Below are 24,908 nucleotides of genomic sequence, written 5' to 3' on the forward strand. Positions count from 1 at the left end.
CCCCCACGCTGTGAGCATCCACAGAGCTGCGTACCATGTGTCTGGCAGATCTGCACAGGCCCCTTCTTTCCCGAGTCCCCCAGGTGGGCCCCCCCTCCGGCTGCCCCGCATCCCCCCACCCCCACCCCTGCACGTTGCTTCTCCTGCTCTAGCCTGAAGGACACGTGCCTGCCGCTCTCCCTGGGCCTCTGTCCCCGCCAACCCCCATGAGCTGTGAGGCGCCCGGGCTCTGAGTCAGGTCAGAGTCGGTGTGGCGGAGGCCCGACAGGACCCCACACTCATGAGACCCCGCGCTTCCAGCGGAGGGAGTACCAGGGACAGGGGCGCACTCTGGGAGGCCTCTTGGGCGAGGCGCCGTGGCGCGTCCGCGGGTTAGAGAGGGAGGAGGTGGCTTCTGGTACCAGAGCGACTTGCCAAGAGCGGGGAATGAGGCGGGGCGCCCGGATCCCTGTCAGAGTGCGGGGCCCGCAGCGAGGTGCTCCCCTCTGCCCCGCGTGGCACTGAGGCTGTGCTGAGCCTCGGCCGCCTCACCCCGCGCTCCGCGGAGCTCCCGTCTAGTCCGCGCTGAGGACGACCTCTGCCCGTCTTACCCTGGGTACGGCACCACCCTAGCGATAGCAGCCCACCCCAACAGTGCAACTGTCACAGTTGGTTCCACAGAAGCTCTGCTGCCCCCCTTGGGGGCCCTGGCCCGTGTGCAGGAAGGGCAGACAAGGAGTCACTTGGGCAACGCCCACTGAGCACCAGACGGGAGGAGCCACCCCTCGGTCGACGCCGGGCTCTCCTGCGGATCTGACATCCCGGGGGCTCTCCGGGGTCTGTGAGCGCTCAGTGGCAGGTGCTCGGCCCTGGCCAACCGTCCGAGGAGGGTGGCGGCTGGCGACCTGCCAGGCCTTGGACCCAGTCCCCTGTCCGCTGGTTGGGGAGAAGGAAGGTGACCTGGTCTCCACACAGGGAATCGGCAACATGTGTCCAGGGAGCCCCTTGGCCTGTGGCCTGCGCTCTGGCCGCCATCATGGGATCTTCCGTGGGCAACCTGGTCCTAGTGTAGCTCAGTGCCAAGGCCACAGCCCACAGAACTTTTGAGACACGGGAGCCAATGGGGAAGCAGAATCCCGCTCACGGCAGGCCCCGCGAACAAGAGGCTCCCTGAGGGTTCTGGTGAGCCCTGTGGGGCCCAACTTCCCCACCTCAGGCAGCCTCCTGTGGGAGCCCCAGACAGCAAGACGGCAGATGGTTATTTCAAAAAAAGTCTTTTAATTGTTCAAAATAGCACAAAACGACATCGCACTATGGTAATATTGAGTCACGGGGGTTACTCTACATTAGATGAACAAGCTTACTGTTTCCAGAAACAAGAGATCAACGGGTGCTCGGGAATAGGGATGGGGGGAAACAACGGGACCAGGCGGTGGGCTCCAAGGTGACTAAACATGACGTTTTCCACAGCGAAATATACTATAATACAACAAATCAGAGGCCCCAGAGGGCGTGGGCCAGGGCCGGGGGGTTTGCAGAGGCTGGGGTGCCCCCGGCCACAGCTGCGTCTCCAGGGCAGAGAAAGGGGTTTTGAAGAGACCGGCCGGTCGTTTCAAATCCTTCTGTGCGACCCGCCTGCAAGTCTCACTCGTTGCCTAAAGCTTGGGTGTGGGGCAGCAAGCTGTCACTAGCCATTCCAAGCAGAGCCCCAAGCCCACCAAGCCCGGCCCCGGGAGGACGGGCCCAGCTTGGGGACCGTACTGTAAATTCACAGAATCAGTGGCACCACACAACTTGCCCTCCCAGGCTGCCTCTGAGGCCAAGCTCCCCTCCGTCATGCACCAGCTTTGCCGAGAGAGGGCGGCTGCAGGAAGCGTCAGCTGTGGGTGTTGGATGCTCTAAGCAGTCATGCCGGGGAGCGAGCCTGGGGGTCGTGGAGAGTGCTGTGGACCCAGGACTGGCCGTCAGGCCGCGGCCCCCACCTCCACACCATCCTCCTCAGCAACCTGACTGACCTCAAGCTCAAGCCTCTAGGTGTGGAGCAACTGCCCGTGGGGAGTGAGGTTTGACGGCTCACCCTCCTTTGTCCCAGAGGCCTGGGAACAGGCAGAGGGGCAGAGGACAGGCGCCAGAAAGAGAAAACCGGGCTGGGCAGCAAACACCAGGCCCACAGGGGAGGTTCCATGCCTCTCCTACCCTGGCTGCCCCAGCTTCTCCTCCAGAAAGATCCCTGCCAAGGCTTAGCCAAGGAGAAAAAAGTTTAAAAAAAAAGGGGGGGGGGGGAAAAAGATACACATTCTGTACACAGCTAACAACAACAACAACAACAAAAAAAAAGGGACAAAACCCCACACGCTAAGGCTAAAATTACAGTAAAAATGTTAACTCCGTCAACCCCAGAGAGGCTGAGGCCAGGCTCCGCGGGCGGCTACTCTACGCCCCAATTGGGAGTCGGGAGGTTTTCACAGAACACTGCTCAGGCCACCACGGGGCTCCTTCTCCACCTCTTTCTTTTTCTTTCTTCTCTTTTTTTCAAATGGGAAAGAACAGGGGAGGGAGAAAGAGGTGGGTGTACGAAGGCCTCTGAGAAAACGTGTCAGCTTCCCATGGGAGTGCCAGGCAGGGCGGGGTGGGAGAAGCGGAAGGGCGGGCGGGTGTCGGGAAACACTAATGGAAGAAAATGCAACAGAACCAGACAGACACCCAGTTCAGGGTGCGGAGGCGGGGGAAGGGGCCCGGGGGGCACCTCTCCTCGGCTTCCACGCCCACCCCCCACTCCTGGGGCCTTGGTCCCCTGGCAGGCGCTGGGCGGGGAGAGGAAGGGGGGCTCTTCCACATCTGCCTTCTGCTTCCTCCCCACAGCAATGGTAAAATGTGCTTTCTCGAGATTATTTTTAAAACAGAGGGAGAGAGAGAGGGAGAGAGAACGGGCAGCCGGTGTGGCGGCTCGTGAGGGCAAAGTGAGCGCCGGGTGGGCGGGGCGGGCAGGCCCGGGCGGGCGGCGGTCCTGAAGCAGAGGGGGATCTGGAGAAGCAGCCAGGCGCAGGGCAGCTGCCTCTCACTGACCGTCTGCCTTCGATTTCTTTGGAGCCGATTTCCTTGGGAGACGGGAGGCAAAGGCAAAGCGAAAAGCGTCAGCTGGGTCCCCACGGCGAAGCGAGTGGGACTCATCGGGGGCTCTGGCTGGGCCCTAGCGGGGCATCGTGCCCGGTTAAGCAGCCCCCCTCGCTTAAGGAGAAGGCGGGCCCTACTGTCCCCACCGCTCCTTCCTCCCGGATCCGCCTACCCCTGGCCTCAGAAGGCTCTTGAAAGGCACTCCCCGCTTACATTTCTGGAGAGGACATGGGCCGCTTGCTGGCCGGCTTGGCGCCAGAGCTGTCCTTACTGGTTTCTGAAAGGAAAGAGGCCAGCAGTGAGCGAGCAGCTCAGCAACGGGGGCGAGACGACTCCAGTGGCGCAGCTGAGGGAACGAGAGCGGGGACGACGCCCGTGGCCCCCCACCCCCCAACCCCGCGCAAACTCTTGATGGAGCAGCCCGAGGCCTCTGCTCCCCACCCCATGCCTCCTGCCGCCGGCCTCGGCAGCCCTTCCCGCCCCCAGCAGCCCCGAGCAGTTTCCTCTGCACCCCCAGATGAGGCGAGTAACCCTCCACTCCGAGACACCTACCCAGGGCCCTAGGCCATCGCCCGCCCCAGAATACAAAGCCCCCAAGTCCAGCTCCCGCCTCCCCCCAACCTCTCCCTAGAGCTGCCCAAAGGAGCCCCACGAGCAAGACCCACCTTGCAACCACCTGACCTGCGTGGCTGGGCCGTAGCCCTTCTCGTTGCGGGCAGCGATGCGGAAGATGATGGCGGGCTTGGTGGTGTAGTCGATGTGGGCGTTGGAGAGGCTGGAGGACTGCACGAGGCAGGAGGGGCTGGGCCCACAGTACACCCGCATGAAGGCCAGCTGCGCCGGGGTGGAGCTCTTGGACTCGCCCCCGGACTGCGAGCTCTGGATGGCCAGGTACACCGAGTACTCGATGATCTTCCCAGAGGTCACAGAGGGCGGCTCCCAGGTGAGGTGAGCGCCGTCTGGACTCTGGAACCGAGGGGGCAGAGATCAGGCCGGGCCACCTTCAGCCTTGTGACACATTCCCACCCCACGCGCCCGGGTACAGAGGGCCTCGAATGCTTCGAAGCCTCCGGAACTGAGTGCTCCTACTCCACCCTTCCTCCTAACACGACAGAGCTATTTCAGAGCAGAGCTCCAGGAGCTCCGGAGAGATGGCTTCTTCTGCCCCCACCCGGAAGGCAGCCTGACACAACAGCGAGAGCACCAACGGGACTCCAAGCAGCCTTCCCAGCCCTGCTCTGCCACCTAGCACGTGGCTCGCCTTTTAGCCTCTTGGCGCCTCAGTCCCCTCATCGGGGGTTTTAAGGATTAGGCGAAGCAGCACGTGGAGCACGGCACACGGGGTGGCAGGGGCACGGGGAGGAACCTGCCCTGGTCTCCCTGGCCATCGCCGACAGAGCCAGGACCAGAAGCCTCACCGCAGAGCCAGCTGGCTCTGCCCGCACCTCGGGGCCCCCTCCCGAGTCACCCCCGCCGGCAGCCAGCACGGAAGAGAGCGCTAAGCGCACGGACTCAGCCGAGGACAGAGGCTGATCCCAGGGCAAGACTCACTTTGCTGATTTTAATGGCACAGGGGGCCCCCGGGAAGCCAGGCAGACACGTCTTAAAGGCTGAGATCTCGCTGAAGGGCCCCCGGCCACAGGCGTTGACCCCGGCAACGCGGAACTTATAGGCGGTGCCAGGCTGCAGCTCCTGCTTGCGCAGCTGGTTATAGTCGGGCACCGCGCCCGAGTCGTCCTGCGGGAAGAGGCCGGGCGAATAGGAAGGGAGACACGGAAGTGCCTGACGTGAGAGGGCTGCTGGAGCGTGGCTCTGGGGCCAGCAGAGGAGTTTTCTACCCTGGGGACGATGCAGGTCCACACAGTGGGGTGGGTGGGCCGGGGAAAGGGCAGCCACGGCAGCCCCTGCACGACAAGGCGGGGACGGGGCAAGGTGGGCCGAGGCTGGGCTTCACAGCCACTTCAAGGGTCACAGGGAGAGAGAGGAGGCAGCCCTAAGACAGGCGTGCCCCCGGGGAGCTTGATAAATCCCTACCCACCCGGGGGTCTCAGCTCGCGGGGACACTTACATCCGACGGAGCAGCGTCATCAGGTGGCAGGAAATAGTGTGTCACCATCACGTTGGTGCCTTTAATGACCCCCACATCAAACCACTGGTTCTCTTTCTTCACGGGGGCTTTGCTGGGCGGGGGTGGCAGGTCTGGCTTCTGCAAGTCAGAGAGGGGAGAAGAGATCAGGCCCTCCACCCTCGGGGCCCAGATGCTGCACCCCAACCCCCGAGTCCCCGTCACTCCAGACTCACTACGCCCAGGGACTCGATGCCATTGGCCACTTCCGTCAGGGTAGCCGCGGCCTGCAGCTTCGCGGGACTGGCGACCACGACTGGCTGGGGGGCCACAAACGTGTTGGACGGAGCCAGGCCTGGGAGTAAAGACGGCATCAACAGGAAAGGCCCCGGAGACCTGGCTTTTGCGTGGGCGCCCTTCCCGCAGGCTAGAGGACACGCCCGCCTCTGCACGGAGGGGCCCGGGACCAGCGCCGCCCCCCACCCCCACCGCCGCCCCGAGACTTTCTTCCGCGATCAACCGAGTTCCCCGGGGGAGCAGGGCCCCACTCACTCTCAGTGGCTGTGGAGGGCAGCAGTGCCACGGTGCTGGGCGCAGCCCCGGCCAGCTCGTTGAGGCAGTTGCTCTCGATGGTCGGGTCGTTGAGGCTGTCGGCAGGGGCCAGCGCCTCCGTGGGGAGGTGGTGCTGCTGCTGCTGGGCCTGCGCCTCCTGGAGCTGCTGCTGCTGCACCAGGGCGGCCAGCTCCTGCTGCGTCAGCACGATGGGGATGGTGGTAGCCTGGCCCTCCTGGCCCTCGGCCGACAGGTGGCTCAGCTCCGCCTGCGTCACAGCGGCCGCCGCCTCCGACGTGTCCATGGGCTCCCCGGTGCCTGCTCCAGGTGGAGACGACTTCTACTTAGGAGGAGCGGCAGGTGGGACAGCCCAGCCCCGGCTACCCATGGTCACCGCCCTCCCGGAGCTAGGGGCAGCCCTGGTGGGCGCCGGCCCTCAGAGCCTGTCTCTCAGACCTCGTCTCCGGGCCCACCTCTACCCTGCCCTCCCCCGCCCGAGAAAGCCCGCTTCCTTCCTGGGCGCCCAAGTCAGCCTGCCCTCCCCGTCAAGTCTGCGGCGTGCTGCCCTGGCGGGAGACAAGCCTCCTCTTCCCAGGCTGTCACCGGGGCCCGCCAGCCAGGGCCGCCAGCAGGGAGGCTCCAGAACCCCGGTTCCTCACTCCTCCCGAGGAGTCCGTCTTCCCCTCGGGGCTCCCACCTACCCTGAACCAAAGACAGTGGGGTAAGCCACCTACCGTGACCCCAGCACCTACCCATGACAGCCTGCTGCGCGGCCTGGAGCACGGCCTGGATGGCCAGGGCCTGGGCTTCCTCTGTGGCTGCGGCCTGGGCGGCCGCTTCAGCGGCAGCAGTCACCGCCAGCTCCTCGGGGGTGAGCCCCGTTACCATGAGGGTGGTGGTGCCCGCCTGGGCCTCGGCCATCAGCTCTTGGGGAAGTGACAACTGGTCTACTTCGGACTGCGTGGGCGGTGGCGGCTGGACCACCACAGTGGCTACCACGGCTGAGCTGGCAGGCTCCTGGCCTGAAGACGGGTCCCCTGTACTGCTCAGATCCACGGCGGCCTGGAGCTCGGGGGCCTGGGAGGCTGACAGGACCTCGGCGGACTCCCCCATCAGGGGTGCGGAGGCAGGCTGCAGGAGCTGCCGTGGCGGAAGCTGCTGGCGAGGCCCTGGCGAGGCCTGGAGCTCCTCTGGGGGCTGCAGGATGTCAACAGCAGAGAAGGGCATGTCAGAAGTTTCTGTGTTGGCTATGGTCACTGTTATCGTGGCCGGGATGGGGACTTCGGTGGTCAGAGCCCCTGGGGTAGTCTCGGTCACTGATGAGATCTTCTAGAAAGGGAGAGAAGCCCCTGTCAGAGGGAAGGAGCGGGAGGCCAGAACCAGGCAGACCTTCATCTTTCCCTGTGGGCCAGGATTTGCATTCCCCAGGGGCCGCCACGACCCCATCTGACGAGCAGGGGCGGTAGGTCACTGAGCAGTGGGGGGCGTGGCAAGAGGAGTAGAGACCCGCGACCTGCCGGCCAATTTTATCCCATCCTCACAGAGGTCTCCCCGCCTCGCCCAAGCGGCCCTCAGACTCCCGCTGTGCCACTCTTACAGGCGACAGCCGAATAACAAGCCATAGGAAACAGCTATAGAAAGAAAAGCGCCCACGAGACACCCACCAAGCCTGGGGGCCTCCTGCGCCCTGCCCTGTCAGGCACGAGGCTGCCCTTCTATGGTCTGGAAAAGGAACCAGGAGTGGCGTGTGCCTGGAGCGAGAGCGACACCTGGTGTCCAATCCTGGAACAGCGCAGGCCTGAAGTGCGGTGGGCAGCAGGGAGGCGGACAGAGGGGGGCCCTCCGGGGGCTCTTACCGGCACCGAAGGGCCCGGGACCGGTGTGGACTGTGTCACAGTGGTCACGGCCCGTGTCAGCGTGGAGGACACCGTTGTCGTGATAGGACTGGAACCAGGGATGTTCACGCCGTCGCCCTGGGTGCTCTCCACCTCTCCCTGGTCGCTGGCAGGCGGCGGGGGGTCTGCGGGGGGCAGGGGGAGAGTGGGATGACAGGCCCCCTCCAGCAGGGTTTCCACCCAGCTCTGCCAGCAGGGGACACCATCGCCCAGAGGACCCGCCCAGGCTAGTAAACCGAGCTCCGCGGAATCAAACCGAAGGCCTCTTGCTGGGGCCTGGGCCCCGGGGAGCACGGGTGCCAGGCTGGCCGCCTCCACCTACCTTGGTTGGAACTCATGTTGGAGGTGACGGTGGTGGCCGTGTGCGTGGTGCCTGTCTCGTGGGTCTCACAGGGTGGGTTGGAGCACACCCTCTGCGTCGGGAAAGGAGCCAGCAATGAAGCTCCAGCCTGGGGGGTAACTGCGGGCGGTGCCGCCCCCTCCAAGCCGGACTCCAGGGTTCTGTGGGAGGGCGCGGCGTCAGGGAGCAGGGCGCCCATGCTGACTGACATGGTGGTACCGGTGGAAGCCGTCTGGTGCGTCTCACAGGGGCGGCCAGCGGGGGGCTGCTGCCCACCCTCTGGCTGGCCCGCACCCCCGGTGGACGTGGCGGTGGTGGGCGTAGGGGTGGTGCCCGTCTCGTGGGTCTCGCACGGGGGGTTAGAGCAGACCTGCGTCACGGTGGCCGAGGAGCACAGCAGTGCCTCCAGGGCCTTCGCAGTCACAGCGGCACCAGGCGAGCTCTCGTACCCAAGCGCAGGCATCCCCTGCACCTCACTGGGTTCCCCGGCACCCACGGTAGAGCGGGCCGTGGTGGCGGCGTACGTCGTGTGGGCGTGATGCGCCTCCAGCTGGCGCCCCACGGATACCAGCGGGCCCAGGCCAGCTAGGGGGCTACCCTCACCACCAGGCCTGACCTGGGTGCTCAGAGGGCCCAACTGCACGAGCGTGGCGCCACGGCCACCAGCCTCCAGGGCCAAGCTTGGTCTGAAGAGTGGGCCAGCTGAGCACGGGGCCCCGGTGGCCATCACAGTCATGGTGGTGCTGGTCGCGCCGGTCTGGCGGGTTTGGCACGAGGGCTTGACAGACCCCTGGGCTCCCTCTGACGCCCCGGCAGCCATGCCGACCCGGACCACGGCGGGCACGGTGCTTGCCACACAGGTGTACCGGATGTCTCGCCGCTGCCCGGCTCCGATGCCTGACATGGCGGTGGTGGCCGTGCTGGTGGTGCCCGTCTCGTGGGTCTCGCACGGCGGGTTGGAGCAGCCGTGCTGCCCAGCCATGTTGGAGGTGGCGGTGGTGGCCGTGTTGGTGGTGCCCGTGTCGTGGGTCTCGCACGGCGGGTTGGAACAGACGCGAACCACACTGCCGTTCTGCTGGCCCACTGTGGAGCTCACGAGAGAAGCAGCTGCCTCTTGTCTGTCGCAGACAAACTGCACCTGGGTGGGCTGCGGGTGTCCCCCGAGATTAGCCACGACAGTGGTGGTGGCTGTGTTGGTGGTGCCCGTCTCGTGGGTCTCGCAGGGCGGGTTGGAGCACACCAGTGTCACAGTGCCGGGCTGCACGTCACCCTGGCCTGAGTCAGCGATGGTGACCGTGGCCGTGGGCTGTTCTGTAGTAGGCGAGGCCAGAATGGACACGGGGAGGTCGTGCACAGGCTGGGCCTCGACTCCGCTGGGCGCTGTGATCAGAGTCACCTGGGTAGGCTGGGAGACAGGCTGGGGGAGAGGCCAGATGGGGAATTAGTACAGCATCCCCTACACTGGCTGGGACCACCAGCTTGGCTCCTAAAGCAACAAAGCTGGCAAATCCGGGACCTGCTCACCCTCTGACCCCAAGAAACTGACTCTCTCAGGAACCAAGGAAGAGGTACTGCGTCACCTCAAGGGCCACAGGGACTGGGAAGGGGCTGGGCGGGGGCGAGGCCTGGGCTGGGAACCCTGCTGACCCCAGGCTGTACCAAGGCCAGCCACAGACGCTTCACCACCTCACCAGGAATTCAGCTTACAACGTACGAAGAGAAAGATGCTATATGCACCCCAAAATGAATCGTCGTACCCTCTACAATATCACGAAAGAAAAAGCCTAACGCTCAGAAACTAAAAATGGCTGAAACATATTATCTCAGCACGACACGCTATCAAACGGTGACTGAGAATCGCAATTACGTGGCTACAGGGAAACCGTCCTACGGGTGCCACACACGGGAGGGCAAAAAAGGACCCAGCTGCACACGGCAGCAGAAGGAAGCCTGGAGAGGATGGCCCCAACGTGGAGACCGGAACCCTCAGGCTGGGCCCGCGCTTCCACGTGCTCTCCCGGCTGCCCTACCTGCATGGTGATGGTGGGGGTGGTGAGCCCACCGGCCGCCGTCAGCGTGGTCTGTGCCGCCGACACGGTGATGGCGGTGGGGTTGATCACTTGGCTCGAGAGGGTGGCGATGGTGCCCAAGGTGGTGATGGGTGTGGCCAGGGAGGCACTGGTGCTGTGGCCCCCGGCCCCGGCGAGGCTGGTGGACACGGTGCCCGTCACGGTGCCTAGGGTCGTGACGCCTGAAGGCAGAGAGGGAGGCGGGGGTGGGATGTGGGAGGAAGCCCGCTGTTGGCACTGCCTTCCCGGCAGCTTTTCTCCCTGGGCAGGCGGGGCCGGGGCGCACCCCGACTCTGCCCCACTCCCCCCGCGGCCTACACACCTGTTGTGCCCTTCACGACCAACGTGGTGACAGCCGGCTTGACGGCGGAGACAGTAACGGGGGTGACCAGGCGGACGCCGCCCATGGGCACGGTGCGGAGAATGGTGCCCGGCTGGCCGGGGGCTCCCTTCAGCACCACCTGGGATGTCAGAGGAAAGCAGCCTCACATCACATGCGGGCTGGCCAGACCCTGCGCTGGCCCTCCCAGGCCCCACGGGAAGACCCACGTGGCCTGCTGTGCTCCCGGACTGGACCCTGGGGTGAGGAGAGGGCCAGGCACGCCGCACCTGGGTCACTCCTTGCTGCCCGTGGCCAGTGGCGATTTTGGGAACAGCAGTGATGATTTTGGCGGGGGCTCCAGTTCCGGAAGTCATAACCTTGGTGGTGATAATGGTGATGGGGGACTTGATGCCGGGACTGCTGGTCACACCTGGAGAAGAGGGGGGCAGCCTGGCTTCAGGCTGGGCCACGAGGGACAGCGCCGGCCTCCCACCCGGGCCTGCTGCCGGGTCCCGTTTCTCTTGGGCCCCCTTTCAAGCAGTTACTCCTGCTGCCCCTTGATTAAAACAAAGAAGTACCAACTGTAGCCGTAACCCCTGCTACCTCCCGACATATCTTAAGGAAAAGGCAGGGAGAGGGTGGAAAAGAGGGGAAAACCAGAATGGAAACACGTCGCAGCCCGCCCTCCATCTGCCTGCCTTTTCCCTCCTGACATGGTCCCTCACCAGCACGCTGGAGGAGGCCCCTACCCGTGGCGCCCGCCTGCGTGATGATGGCCGACATGGGGATGGTCTTGATGATAGTGGTCGTGCCGGGCTTGGTGGTGCTGGGGGACACGCTGCTGATGCCCAGGATGGTGGGCTTAGTCCCTGCCCCGCTGGCCTGCGTGGTAGTGATGATGGTGGTGGGCTTCCCATCTGCTGACGTCACCAGCTTCAGGATAGTCCCAGCCGGCAGGGGCCCTTTGGTCTGTAGAGGAAAACACGCAAAGAGGGGCTGAGGCGAGCCGGCATCACTGTCGAGACGGGAAATGTTTTTGTTTTTTTTTTAATTTTTAATTGACCTACGATGTTGTGTTAGTTTCAGGTGTACAGCTAAGTGATTCAGTTATACCCATATATACCTATCCATCCTTTTTTAGAAGAATGGCAACTTTAACAGTGACTCTGGTCTGGCTAGTCTCCACTGGCAGCCCAGGCAGCTCAGAGTATTCTGAAGACCGAGGGTGACAGGACCAAGCAGTAGGACCTTCTGTGCCATCAGTGCTCATGGGATCATGTCTAGCCAGGGATGCGAGTTCTAGCCCCAGGCCAGCGCCCACTCTTGCTTGTGTCACGGTCTGGAGCCCACGAGCTCACCTGGATGATCTGAGTCACCGGGCCTGTAGACGCCTGGCCTGTGACCGCAGAAGTCTGAACTGGTTTGGTCTGGACCACTGACATCACTTTGCCCAGATTGGAAATCTGAAAAGGAAGACATAGAGCACAAAGAGTGATCCAGAGACCAGTCAAGGGCACGGCCTGGGCTGGGCTCTCCTGGCACCCATCACTCACCAGAGCACTGCCTCCTGGGACAGAGATGGGGCTCTTCACCAGGGTGATGGTCTTGGTGACCCCACCCACCACTGTGGTCACCACCTGTGCCTGCTGGGCCACTGTCACGGTCCCCGACTTGTGTACTGTGATGATGGGGCGGGTGGACGTGTTGGCGGCAGAGGAGACAGACGTCCCCACCTGGGCGGCTGCAGTCTTCAGCATGCGAGTGGCTGGGTTGCTCACCTGGAGGGAGCAGAGAAGAGTGGTGGGCGGGTCAGAGAGCGCCCGAATGGCGGGGGTGCGCACACAGCAAAACTCTAGCCTGCCTTGCCCCACGCGTGCATGCGTGAGTGCGTCCCTAGCTCAGTTCGGTTTACCTTTCCTCTAGCAAAGCAAGGGAGGACACTGGGCCGGCAAGTCTAGCCTAAGGCTGCCACACCCCTATAGCTGTCAGCTTATTCCACAGCCCACAGCAAACACCCGTTACGGACCTACGGCCTCTGCGGGTTGGTCCAAAGCCCGGAAGGAGTGACCGCTGTCTGATCACAGTGCCCAGAAGCCCCCGGCCCCAAGGCTGAGAACCAGGCCCAAGGGATGCTCACCATGACTGGCGAGGAGGCCACCTTCACAGTGGCTGGGAGGGTGGTGGTGCCAGGCGTCACGGCCACAGTTTTGACGATGGTGGTGCCGGCCGGGACACTCAGCACCGTGGGTGCCGAGGAAGGAGGGATCTTCTGGGTGGCAGCAGCCGCGGCTGCCAACGCCGCCATGCCACTCATCTGCGGGTTGCTGCCGATGACCTACAGCGGGTGCAGGGAGTGTGAGCCCACAGGGAGTGCGAGCCCACAGGGAGTGCCAGGCCCGCGGCCACCACACTCCCTGCTCCACGGCCTTCACCAGAACCCGCCTGGCTCGCCCTGAAGCGGCACCTCTCAGCGTCAGGACTGCTGGGCCCTGCTCTACTGACCCCAGACGTGGACTCCTACCACTGACGAGGCACAGCAACCTGGCAGCAAGAGTTACGAGTAGTTCTGGATCTTTCCTAAAGACCACGGAGACAGATACAGCTCTCTCCTCATGGGGCTGAGTCAAACCCCAGCTGGCTAGATCCTCCCCTCAGGCTCCAGGACAAGAAAATACACACTTAAAATGCCCTTGAGGTCAGACGGGCGGTTCTGAAGTCAGTGCCGAGCGGGCGTCTCATCTGCGCTTTACGGTGCAGGACGCAGGACGAGCGGGACTCGAATCCCGCCAGCGCGCCGCCGACCGCCAGGAAAGCCCCGCCCCGCCCGAGCTTCTCACCGTCCCCTGGGCGCTCTGCGTAGGCACGACCATTCGCACGCCTGCGGGAAGCGAGGTCACAGTGACGGGGGCTTTCCCAGCCTGGCTGGCAGGTCGCATGGTGACCAATGGGGTTCCTGCTGTAGCCTGAGGACCGGTCACTTTGAGAACAGCAGGGACACCTGGCAAGAGAAGGGGCAGAGGCGAGCAGCTTCTGTGACCTGCTTGTGCTTCAAATCTGGCCCTTCCAGACACCCTCAGTGACAGCCTCCAAGGTCGGGACTGAGGTCCCCCACCACCACTTGGCCACAAGCCTGCACGAATGGCCACCAGGTGTGCCGTCTGTCTAGCGGGCCTCACTCAGGCACGTGACCCCCTGGTGGGCCGGATCTTGCCCTTGAGAGCCCGGCCCCCGGCTCACCTTGAGTCCTGGCTGCGGCAGGCACGGAGATCGAGCTACCAGGCACCGTCGGCAGGACCTGGATGGTGGTGGTGGTTGGGGTGGTGGCGGCAGCCTGGGGCAGGAGCGTGATGCCTACTTGGGTCAGTGGCTGCACAGCAGGCGCGGCTGCTGCTGGGGCAGGGCTCTTGGGAGGGTTGGCAGGCACAGACGGGACTGGATTGGGTGTAGGGGAGGTGGCAGTAGCAGCCGTGGCAGGAATGTCATATTTCTGGAGCTGCAGAAGATAACTGTCGGCTGTTGCCACAGCCCCCCAGCTCACCTCCAGGGAGTTGGTGTTGGCTCGTACCAGCTGTACCCGGGCCGGGGGCGGTGGCTTTTCTGTAAGAGAGCACCGCTGGTGAGAAGGCGGCAGCAGAGACTTCAGGGACGGGCATGGCAGCTCTCCTCCGGTCGGCCTTACCCGTTTCCAGGTACCAGAGGTCCTTGCAGCAGACCTGGTTGTTCCAGGCCTTTCGGTAGCCGTCACGCCCACTCCAAATGTACAGGCGGGTGTTGATGGCTACAGCACAGTGGCCGGCACGGGCCCGGGGAATATTGTCCTCCAGCGTATCCATCAGGATGGTCTCCCAGGCCATGGTATCTGGGGAGGGCAGGATGTGGAGGTCATTAGCGGGCAGAGGAATAGACAACCCCCAAGGGCTCTTTGGCCTTTTGCTGTCAGGGATGGGGAATTAAAACCAGGAAGTCGTCAAAGATTACTAAATTAAGACAAAAACAAAAACAAAAACAACTCCACATAGCAAAAAGACCGTAAAAAATTATAAACCACGAACTACAAACTGGGAAAACTATGTGAAACACACAGCCAAAGGTTTCCCTTCTCACACATCAAGCAACACAAGAGCCTCTAGAAAGAGATGGGTGAAGAGGAACGCGAGTTACAGAAAAGGTGACAAGAGGATCCGAGGAAAAATACATACCCTCACTCACGATTAAGGCAAACTTAACCCAGAGGGTGCCTGGCAGTTTGATGTTCGTGCTGGTGCAGCCAGGGCTCAGGGTGAGCCAGGGGAGGGAATGGGGGCTGGCCCACGGGGAGAGTCAAGTGCCTACCGGGCTCCGCAAAGAGCGAACTGTTTGCCGGCCTGGCAAACACTGCCAGGGGCATCTGTGTGTACGGCAACATCCCTCTGAAAGCAAGTCTACCTCTAGGTCTTCCTCTTTGAATACAATTGCACTTGGCGAGAACGGTGTGAGGATACTCACGAGCAGCGTTGGTGCAAGTTTTGACACCACGAGAGCAATTCAAAAGAATGAGGCCACTCGCCCTGCAGGGATGGGATGGTCTCCAGGACAGAGTAAATGCAAGGGTCAGGGGCCGCACTGCGTAGAGCAGGCCACTGTCCTATTTCCTCGGTTTTAAAGGAACCTAGAGGCAACGCTCGTGTATATAGCAAAGTCCCTGCAGGGTGGGTGAGAAACCACCAACAGGAGACAGGAGGGACGCTCTGCGTGGTTACGCTGGGTAGGAAGAGCCTATTCAAAAGACGCAAAGGAGGAGCGTCCCTCAGAGCACTTGGGCCACTGACTACTCCTGGCGGATTCTAGAGGCACGGCCTAGAAGCAGCTCGGCTCCCTGTGCTCCCCACACAGCTTTCAGGCCAAGGAGGCCGCTCTGAGCCCAAGCCCGAGGAGGCCATACCCAGGTTGAGACAAGCCAGTGTGTTGGTACACTTCCACTCCTTCTCGTGTGTGGCCACTTTGACGTCATCCATGACGAGAGGCACCCAGCCACCAAACACGTACATTCTGGGACGAGGGAGGGAAGAGTAGGAGAGGATTGTAGAGGAGGTGCCAAGCTAGAGGCCACCTCTTCCATCCAGAAACTTCTGAACACACTTGGTCCTCTAGCTCTCCCCAGGACGCACGAAGCTCTGGACGTGGCCCTCTCCTACTTGGTGGCTCAGCCCTCACAAGAACTGTGTCACCTCCAGTATGTGGAGCCTCGGTTTAGCTCACCTAAAGCTCACCTCAGTCCCCATCGTTCTTATATTCACTTTGGGACTTTGACATTGACAAAAACACTCAGCTGCTGGCGGAGAGGACGGTCTGTGCCCCTCTACCCTCTGTCTTTTCTCAGTCCCCCAGGGTCATAAGGGAAAGACGGGGCTGCCGAACGCCAGCCCAGCCAGAAAGAGGTCTCCTCAGGCCTTAGGGGTTGCTGGAAGGAAACTGCGAGCCCACGGGGGTGGGGGTGGGGGTGGGGGTGGGGTGGGCTAGGAAGGGAAAAGCCGTGGCTGGCTGCTCACTTGTTTCCTATGGTCGTAGCCGAGTGGAGACTTCGAGGAAGAGGTGCCACCCCGCTGAGGCTGGGCTTATTCCACGTCAGAGTCTCTGTGCAGAGCAATGGGAAGGGAAGGTTACCCATACCAGGTCAGACACGGGCCCTCTGACCCACAGGATGTGCCCCGGACACAGGGAAGGTGCAGGGAGGCAGGTGCTGACCCAGCGCAAGAATTCCATACCTGGCCTCCTTACAGCCCACGGGAGGCCCTCCGATCACCAGGTGCTGGCATTTCCCAAGCTGTGTTTACCGTCCTCTGAACTTTTACTGAGCACCCACTACAAGCCAGCACCGCTCCTGGGGCCGGGGTAGGAGCGGCGGGCGCACCTTCTGACTCCCGGCAAGACGCACTCTCTCCCACACCGCCTCCGCCACCTACAGAGCCGCTGCTGCTGGGGATTCTGCTCCCGAGACACTGTTTCTTTCGAGCGCCAATGCTGCCCCACGGGACCACCTAACCCTCCAGACGTGTGTGGTCGGCCACCTTCTCCCCTCAGCCTTCTTCAGGTCGAAAGCCTGAACTCCTTTCAACCGCTCCCGCTTCCCCACCTGCCGACAAGCCCGAGGAGTCCCCACGGCTCTAAGGGCATCTGTACATCCCCCGACTGTGGCAGACCAGGGGGCTCCGCTCCTGGCACAGCCTGACCACTGACAAGTCAACAGGGACAGGTGCTACCTCATCTACACAGTTCCATTCTAGAAAGGCCTTTCCATCTCCCCTCACTCTCCTGGAAGACAGCAGACCAACTCAGCCAACCGAGCCTTGCTCTTTCTTCAAGCAACACCACAAGCTCGGGGCAAAGATGACAGCCCCAAATGGGTCCTATCCTGACCCTGCAGCAAGTACAGGGCTAGGCGGGACACTCCCCTCCCTGTGAGCCCCAACTCAACACCCCACACCGGCCGCCCGCACCCACATCTTACCAATATCCAGGGTCCAGAGGTCCCCCAGCCTGCAGCCACTCATCCCTCCATAGATCACCAGCTTGGACTTCTTGTTGTCTTTCTCGGTGTAGACCACTGCAGTGTGGGACTCCCGGGGTGGGGGAAGGACGCCGTAAGTGATGGGAATGTCCCAGGCTACCACTCCAGAGCCTGGCCGCAGTTCCAGGATGTATAAGTCATTCAGGTACCTGGAGAAGGACAGTCAGTTATGGCGGGCCACCGGCTTCGATGGCTGAACAGTGGACTCCTGGGGAGACAAAGGGGGCTGAGGCTGCACGAACCCCAAGGTCTTCTACCTTCGCCCCGAGGGAGGGGCTACCAGAAGCTCCAGAGGAGGAGAGCAAGGAGAAGAGGGAGAGCCGGATGGGGTGTGCCAGTCTGCCCTGCACACGAAGCTGGGCGTGACATGAGGGCCTCCCGGGTGAAAAGGGGGCACCATCTCAGGACTACCTCCAAACTTCAGAAAGGACAACACCCATCACGAAGGCTGCAGGCAGCAGATGCTGAGAAGCAAAGCGCCAGCTCTAAACTGGGTCTGAGGAGCGGGAACCGGCCCAAGGCAAGGTGGGTTTCTACCTCCTGGCCTGGCCCTCCTCCCACGAGGCCTCCTCGGGGTTAGAAAGCTCCTTAGAGGGCATCCAGCGCCACCCTCTTGTTTCACAAAGGAAAGGCACTTGGCACGGCAGGCTTGGCTGCTATGTGAGCAAGCACCCGCCTTCACGGGATTCCACGTGAACAGGACAAAGCCTCACCTCGGAATGTTGTTCTTGGGGTCCTCGCTATCGTTGGCCAGACCTCCAAACAGGTAACATTTGTTGCCCACGAGGGAGAAGCTGTGCCCGAGCCGAGGACACGGAGGGGGCCCGTTTTTGGGCGTCTTTGCTTTGAGTCTCTTCCACTCCCACCGGCTTGCCTGCAAAATGAAGACCCACTGATTAAATCGGGGATGAGCCGGCCGCTGGCCGCACAGGGAAGGGCTGGTGCTGATGAGGGAGGGACCTGAAGGGAGTGAGAAGGTCCTGGGTGACGTGGGGCCTGCCCCCACCCCTGCCCCAACAACCAGGGCCTACCTGAAGCTCGTAGAGGTCGTTGCTGTATTTGCCGTACTCCACCATCCCGCCAAATACCAGCAGGCGAGTCCCATCGCACACGAAGCCATAGGCTGCACATCCAGGAGGGATGTCCCCTCTCACGGCCGGGATGAACCACTGGTTGGTTGCTGGAGAACAAAAGTTAGCAGAAGTCAGAACTCCTCGGGAGCCCCTAGAACCAGAACCTCCACCCCTCTTCCTCCCCACACCCACAAGCCTTCAAAATACAGTCTAAGAAAGGAGAGGCTGAGGCACTGCCTCTCTTCCCAAGGATGTGGACTTTCTCCTTTTACCATCCAAGTGCCAGCCCTCTATCCAAGCCATCTTCCAAACCCCTTGGCCTCAGAGGCCACCTCAAAACAGCCTGTGATCACCCTGCTTCTCATCACGGTCGTCTTAAAAAGCAGGAAGTCACTGACCAAGAAAATTCGTCAGCTTCTGGCGATGTGGCCACCTCCCGCCACTCTATGGGTCATCGGAAAGAAATGTCTAACACCCAAAATACCGTCCAGGGGCCGTGGCTGCACCTCTAAGTGGCCAAAAGAGCTACCAGTGTAGGCTGGGAGCAGCAGCCGGCGGTACAGGCTGGGGAGGGCCATGGGGGTACGAATCAATCTCTACCGCTGTTTCCCGGGTGACGGTCTGGAGCAGCCCTCCCCCGGGCCCACCCCCTCCCCCCCGCCCCCCTCCAGAACACGGGCAGAGGTGGCGGCAGTCAGTGCCAACTAAGCTGCCCAAAGCCCATCGCCTCTAGCCGGGCTGGGGCTCCCAACCTGCCCCTGCTCTGCCTGGCATCCTTGCCCCTCCTGGGCCACCACCCTCACGTCTGCCATGCCAGGTCTTCCCGGAAAAGTCCGGGGGCAAACGCTGCCCTCTTGTGAGGGATGCCTTCTGTCCTATGTTATTTGAAGGGCCATCCCCTAAAACATACACCACACTCTCTCCGAAAACCCCAAACCGGCAGCTGACTGCAAATCTGATTCCATGCCCCTCAATCACTTTTGGTCAAACGTAGGCAAGTGAATTGGGACTGAGGGGCCCGTGGGCAGGGCACGGATCTGGGAGCGAACAGAGCCCCTGTGGGGGCGTGACAGGAGCCGGGACAGCACTGCGCACCCGGTCCCTGACCCCGTCCAGGCTGGGTAACCCGACTCTACCTGCAGCCGGGCAGAGGCCTGCCCCACCCCGCCGCCAAAAACACACCACACTTCCCGAGGTAAAGGCGCCCGGCTCGCCGCTTCCCAAGTGTACACGTTAGTTTGCAGTGGGCTGTGGGTCCCGTCCTCGGTTCAGCAGCCAGCGGGCCTCCGGGTCCCCTGCCTGCTCTGCACGCCCAGGCCCCAGACCCCCGCGCTCCGCCTCGTCCTACCGCGCAGCGCAATGACAAACCGAGAAGAGCAGCAGCTTTCCAGGCTGGAGCCATCAGCCCTGCCCGAACTGGGGGAGATGTCCTCCCGCGGTGCCCGGAAGGAGCTTCATCCAAGTTCCCGGGATAGAAGCCGACACAGACCTCTGAGCCTCCCTCCGTGGACAAAGGAACAGAGACCAGGAGTGGAAGTAACTTACCCGAGGCCACAGGGCCAAACACACACACACAGATGAGAACCTTGCCACAGACTTAAAGTGACTGCTAGGTGCCCACCTGAGGGCCGGGAGGAGGCTACACGGGAAACGGCAGCTCTCTCGTCACATGCCACCACTGACTCAGCGGGCCGGGCTAGAGGGACCTGTGACGTCCTGACAGCTCATTCTACAGCACCCAAGAGGGGCTGATCTCATTCTAGAGCACTCCAGGCAGGGCAGGGGCCCTCTGCACCGCCATCAGGAGCAGTCTGTCAGGCGGCACAGTTTCTGGTCTGAAGCCAGAACCTGCCGCTCTTCACATCACCTACAGTCCCAGTTCTACCCTGAGATGGCAGCTGCCCCCAATCATGTCATCCCTCGCTCATCTAGCGGGGCAGGCGGCGCATGACCCGACCTCCGGGTCCCTCCTTCTCCCTAGGCTTGGGCTTGTCGCCACTGCCACTCTCGGCTGCGAGGGGGGCCGAGGAAGGGAGGCCTGTACCCAGGAGGCGCGGGAGGTGGCCGAGCCCCTCCCCCCGCAGCTGCCTTCCCGCTTGGCTGAGGCTCGAAGCGGGGGTGGGGGTGGGTTCTCAGAAGGGGTGACATGGGAGCGGGGCCTTGAAGGCTGAACAGGACTTCCCGACAAGTGAAACCAGCCGCCGGGCCGAGCAGGAAGTGACTGTGAGAGCAAGAAGGACCCGGAACGGAGGGGGAACGGGGTTTGAGATAAGCTCAATTTAGTGACCAGTTAGCTCCAGGGACAGAGGAACAGGGAGGTGTCTCCAAGGTGGTGGCCCGCACCCCTTAACTGAAGGGTGACACAGCCCGACAGTCTCGGTGACGGCCTGTATTCTGCCTGACTCCACTGCCAGCCAGCAGGGTGACCCTGGACCTGTCACTTCCCCTCTCAGACCCCAATTTCCTCATGTGCAAAAACAAGGAAGTTCCACTAGATGTTTTCCAAGGCTCTTTCCGGTGGTATCAGTTGCAGACATTCGAGAACCACTGAGGCAGACCAGCCTTGGGCCACTGGTTTGGCAACCAGCCACACCCTCCCCTCACCAGGGTGCACCCCACTGTGTCAGGGCCGGGTCCTCCGAGTAATCCGCTTTGCTGTTGAAGTAAAATTCCCCGAGGTCAAGGACAGTTGCTACCCTAAGATCTCCCAAAGGCCTGTGAAGTGTTCCACAGCCACCAAAGAGGAAGGACACACACTTTCTCACACACACCCTTCAAGTGCACACCTGCCATCCCCAGCCCCGTCACCCCCCCCCCCCCCACCGCCCGGATCTCTGAGCTGACCAAGACAGCGAGGCAAGCACGTGCCCCCTGGAGCCCTTTGTCTTAGCAACGGGGAACTCTCTCCGAAGGGCGAGTCTCTCTGAGCACTCATCTTGCAGAAGGAAAAGCACTAGAGAGTATGCTCTGACCTCATTTAAAACAAAACCAAGGGACTTCCCTGGCGGCACAGTGGTGAAGAATCCACCTGCCAATGCAGGGGACATGGGTTTGAGCCCTGGTCCGGGAAGATCCCACATGCCACGGAGCAACTAAGCCCGTGCGCCACAACTACTGAGCCTGCGCGCCACAACTACTGAGCCCGAGTGCCACAACTACTGAAGCCCGCGCGCCTAGAGCCCGTGCTCCGCAACAAGAGAAGCCACCGCAATGAGAAGCCCGCGCACCGCAACGAAGAGTAGCCCCTGCTTGCTGCAGCTAGAGAAAGCCCGCGCGCAGCAACGAAGACCCAACGCAGCCATAAATAAATAAGTAAATAAATAAATTTATAAACAAACCAAAACCAAGGTAAGCAGGAGGCTGGCTGTCAAGACAGCAGCTAAGGATGCTGCGCATCTGTGCCACGGCTGGTGGGAGAGAGGCAACACCACGCCTGTCTTTCTGAGAACAGCAGGAGCTCGAGGCTCTGTCAAATAGCAAACACTCGGTGGGGACAGGGGAGCTGGGTCAGCTAACGTCTCTCCTGAGAAGTCACCGAGGGAGTTCATGGGGCACTTTCCAAACTGCTACCCTGGAGGAATCCAGGGCTGCAGCCCTTCGGAAGGCTGGCTATCCTCTACTATACAACACACCCTTGCAGATGAGGAATGAATTAACGCCAAAGGGCTCGATTCATTTTACTAAACTAATGAATACGCAGAGGCCCCAGGAAGCAGTGGACTTTGGAGCTGATGGTAATTAGGCCCCTGCCCTACTTTCTAAAATTGTCCTTCCTTGCCAAGGAGCCTGCTCCAGGCCTTACGAGAATGAAGTCGGTCCAAGTAGTTTAGGAGCTTCTGCTCAGGGCAGCGGCCTCTCTAAAAACAGCCCTGCCCCTCAGCCTCACCTTACCGGGCTAATCGCTGCCGCTGCAGCTGTCTGATCCGGTACAGAGCACCACCACCCAGCCCGGCCTCACTGGAGGCAACAGGTGCTCAGACCCACAATGTGAAGGGTCGCCGGCAACCCATCAGCCTCTTGAAAGTCAACAGCCTACAAGATGCAGAGAAAACTAAACTCTGTGCCTTGGGCGAGGCGGCGGTGGGGAGCACCCGACCGAGAGCCCAGCTCCAACCCCCAGCACTCCAACCAACACCTTATCCCAGAGCAACCTCAAAGCTGGAAGGAGGTGCCCAGGCCCCGAGGACACCGTACCGCCAGAACCCTCGGACGGGATGGCTCTGGGGCCAATGGAGCTCGCCAGATGAGATGGCGAGGGGGAAAGGGCTGGAAGCCGGCCCCTGGCCGCGGCTGACCCGAATGCGACCGCGAGCTGCGGAGGGGAGCTTCCTCAAAGCACGCTGTCTGAGCTGGGAGGGGGTTTTCCGCAGCCCCGCCTCCACCTCTCAGGCTGGGGACTGGACCGGAAGGCACCCAGGCCCACCGCTCCCGGCGAAAACGCCCGCCGAGCCCCTCCCTCCGGGCCAGCGTCCATTCAACAGGCAGCTCGGGCCCAAGGAGGCGCCAGGTGTATCAGCCGGGCCCAGTGGCCGCCAAGGGGGAGGGGGCCGCAGGAGCGTGCGGCTAAGCCCTGGAGACTTAGCGGGGACACCAGGCAACAGGCCGAAGGCGAGCCGGCACGGCAGCAGCACCCGGAGGCAGAGGCGCACCGCAGCCTTCAGCTATGACCGCACCTTGCGTGCCCCTCCCAACCAACCAGGCCCGGGCTTTGGGGGAGGCATGAGAATGGGCAGGGGAACCTCCTCAGCCTGCTGCGGGATCACTGGAGTTAATTCATCTCTTACATCAAAGGATCCCAGATCGAGACAGCAGGAAATCTGTAGAGAAACGCTGGAGAAGTCAACGCTGCAAGAGGGAAGCAGCGATGCCGTCTGACCCGTGGGTCCCCAGGAGACGGTTACGCAGCGCAGCACACAGCCCGCCCCCTCCCCCCGGTCGGGATTACGCTGCTCAACTCTGCCCCTTTTCTCGAGACGGCGACCTAATCTGTAACCTAGAAGTTGTCATTTCTCCCGAAAGAGCACCAGACATGGGGAAGAGCGGACCCGGCGCAGGAGGAGGGAGGAAGGGGGTGGGACTCTGCGCCAAAGGGACGCATCCGCCCGCCTGGCGGGGGTAACGGTGTCTGTCTGAAGTCACCGCCGCGGGAGCCGCCCCCGCTCCCTCACCAGCCAGGGTACAGGCTTCCTCTCCGATAATGAAAAGCGCCTCTCAAACACATGGGAAGCAGGGCCGTAAGAATGGGGAAAAGAGCAAGGGAAAGCAGAGGTGCCGGGCAGAGCAAACCGTCTCGGAGGAGAGAAGCAGCACCTCGGTGCGGACGGAGAGGGGGAACAGGAGGCGGGGGAGAGGGCTGCAGGGGAGGGGAGGAGAAGGCGGGAGACGGAGGAAGGAGAGACAGGGAAGAGGGAGGAGGGAAGGAGGGAAGGAGGGAAGGAAGGGGAGAGAGAGGGAGGGAAAAGGAGGGAGAGGGAGGAGATGGAGGGAGGAGGGAAAGATCCGAGAACCCAGCGGGCTTTGCACTCACCCGTGTTGTACACGTGCAGTTCGTCCACTATCCCCTCGTTGCCGCCGCCAAACACCACGATGAGCTCCTTGATGGCCACGGCGCGGTGGCCGTGGCGGGGCCGGGGCACTGGACCCGACCAACCCACCACTCGCTTCCAGCGGGGCTGCAGGAGCACTGCCGGCGAGTTGGCGGGTGACACGGCCGAAGCCATAGTTCCGGGAAAGGGCGCGGTGGAAAAAGTCACCAAGCGAGAAGGGAGGCCCCCAATTCCACTCACACACACCCCCTTTCGTCTAAGGCGTCTCTCACAGAGAAGCGGTTCCTCACACAGCGGTGAACGGCTCCATGGAGGCCGCCATCTTAACTATTCTCCTTCTCTTCTACTCTTCCCCTTCTTCTCGCTCACCACGTCTCCTTAAGAGCCTCCTGAAGCTGTCGAGCGCCTAGACCCGAGAAGCCGGAGGCCGCCGAGTCCCGCCGCCCTGACTACTTGCCCGGGAGCTCCCACTTAGAAGCTCGAGCGGGAGGCCCTGGGAGCCGCCATCTTGAGCCGCCTCTCTCTCCTCCCTTCCTCAATCGTAGCCCTCCCCCGCCGGAAATGGCGGAGCCCCGGCCCGGTTCCCACACCCTCCCCAAGTCTCCTGCACTGGCCGGCTTCCGGGGCGGGTGGAAATGAGCCACAAGCGCCGCGGTTGTCCCAGCCCCGCCGGAGCTCAGACCACAATTGTGGGAGCCGCCATCTTGAGACCGTCCCGCTTCCCCGCCCAGCGCTTAGTGCAGAGGCCGCTCCCTAAACAGCCTCGACACTTGTAAAGAATAGAGGCGCGCCGGAGGCCAGTGAAACGAGCTTGAGTTCTCGAGGGCTGCTCGGAGGCTCGCGCCGTACGGCTCGTGAGGTCTCGAGCGTCTCCCTTTAGTCCGCCTCTGCTGCTCAGGCTGCGCCTGCCGCCCTGGGAGTCGCCATCTTGAGACTAGCTCCCCCTTCCCCCCTATTCTCTTCCTCTTGGGTCAGTTCTTCCACTGCAAACCAAACGCAAGGCAGCGTCCGATCCTCGCTTCCCTCCTTATGACTCCTTCCCACAGGAGCCGCTTCAAAGAGGCAGAGTTAGGCCCCGAAGTGGCAACTGTACGGCAGGAGGAGCGGTAACGGCAGGGCGCTCATGCCTCCTCCCTGGGAGCCGCCATCTTGTGTGAAGAAGTAACAACTAAACATGGCGGCGGCGGCGGTCGGGCGAGGGGGCGGAGTCGGGCGACGTCACTGTTTCCCCCCCACGCCCCGCCCTCGCAGGCTTCTCCTCCCGGCCGAGGCTTCTTAAAAGAACCTCGCGCTGCCTCGCGGCGAGGGACCGGTGCCGCTGCGCGCTTTGCTTGGGGTCAGGCCGCGCTCGGGTCAGGCACAGGCGTCCCCAGCCCTGTGGCCGCCGAAGCGCGCCTCCACGCCTC

At 62.4% G+C, this 24,908-nt stretch overlaps 1 protein-coding gene across 11 annotated transcripts; it reads right to left on the reverse strand.

Moving 5' to 3' along the window:
* Positions 1 to 1,237: 1,237 nt before the first annotated feature.
* Positions 1,238 to 24,908, reverse strand: HCFC1 (host cell factor C1). 11 transcript variants are annotated; one of them, XM_032618835.1, is made up of 26 exons: positions 23,484 to 24,908; positions 17,915 to 18,063; positions 17,597 to 17,757; positions 16,824 to 17,032; positions 15,865 to 15,949; positions 15,258 to 15,364; positions 14,016 to 14,195; positions 13,574 to 13,933; positions 13,174 to 13,334; positions 12,474 to 12,671; positions 11,890 to 12,114; positions 11,695 to 11,799; positions 11,086 to 11,305; positions 10,624 to 10,766; positions 10,337 to 10,475; positions 9,976 to 10,196; positions 7,928 to 9,362; positions 7,567 to 7,730; positions 6,463 to 7,036; positions 5,711 to 6,031; positions 5,395 to 5,513; positions 5,162 to 5,299; positions 4,645 to 4,830; positions 3,759 to 4,059; positions 3,307 to 3,370; positions 1,238 to 3,077 (listed from the first exon to the last, which is right to left on the reverse strand). In XM_032618835.1, the coding sequence occupies exons 1-26, from the start codon at positions 23,674 to 23,676 to the stop codon at positions 3,038 to 3,040; spliced, it is 6,198 nt and encodes a 2,065-aa protein (XP_032474726.1). In that variant the 5' UTR covers positions 23,677 to 24,908; the 3' UTR covers positions 1,238 to 3,037. The 11 variants fall into 11 exon arrangements, with proteins under 11 accessions (XP_032474726.1, XP_032474724.1, XP_032474727.1 ...); XM_032618833.1 differs by having other exon boundaries at positions 5,711 to 6,028; positions 6,463 to 7,039; XM_032618836.1 differs by having other exon boundaries at positions 3,775 to 4,059; positions 6,463 to 7,039.

This window comes from Phocoena sinus, chromosome X (assembly GCF_008692025.1).
Source record: "Phocoena sinus isolate mPhoSin1 chromosome X, mPhoSin1.pri, whole genome shotgun sequence".
Lineage (NCBI taxonomy): Eukaryota > Metazoa > Chordata > Mammalia > Artiodactyla > Phocoenidae > Phocoena > Phocoena sinus.

Excerpts from the sequence above, each read along its gene's own strand:
- HCFC1 (XM_032618832.1), bottom strand. The coding sequence starts at position 23,676 with ATGGCTTCGGCCGTGTCACCCGCCAACTCGCCGGCAGTGCTCCTGCAG. Across the intron at positions 5,514-5,710 it reads GCCCTCCACAGCCACTGAGA|GCCTGGCTCCGTCCAACACG; the intron begins GTGAGTGGGGCC and ends CTTTACTCCCAG. Across the intron at positions 3,078-3,306 it reads CCCATGTCCTCTCCAGAAAT|GAAATCGGCTCCAAAGAAAT; the intron begins GTAAGCGGGGAG and ends CCGTCTCCCAAG.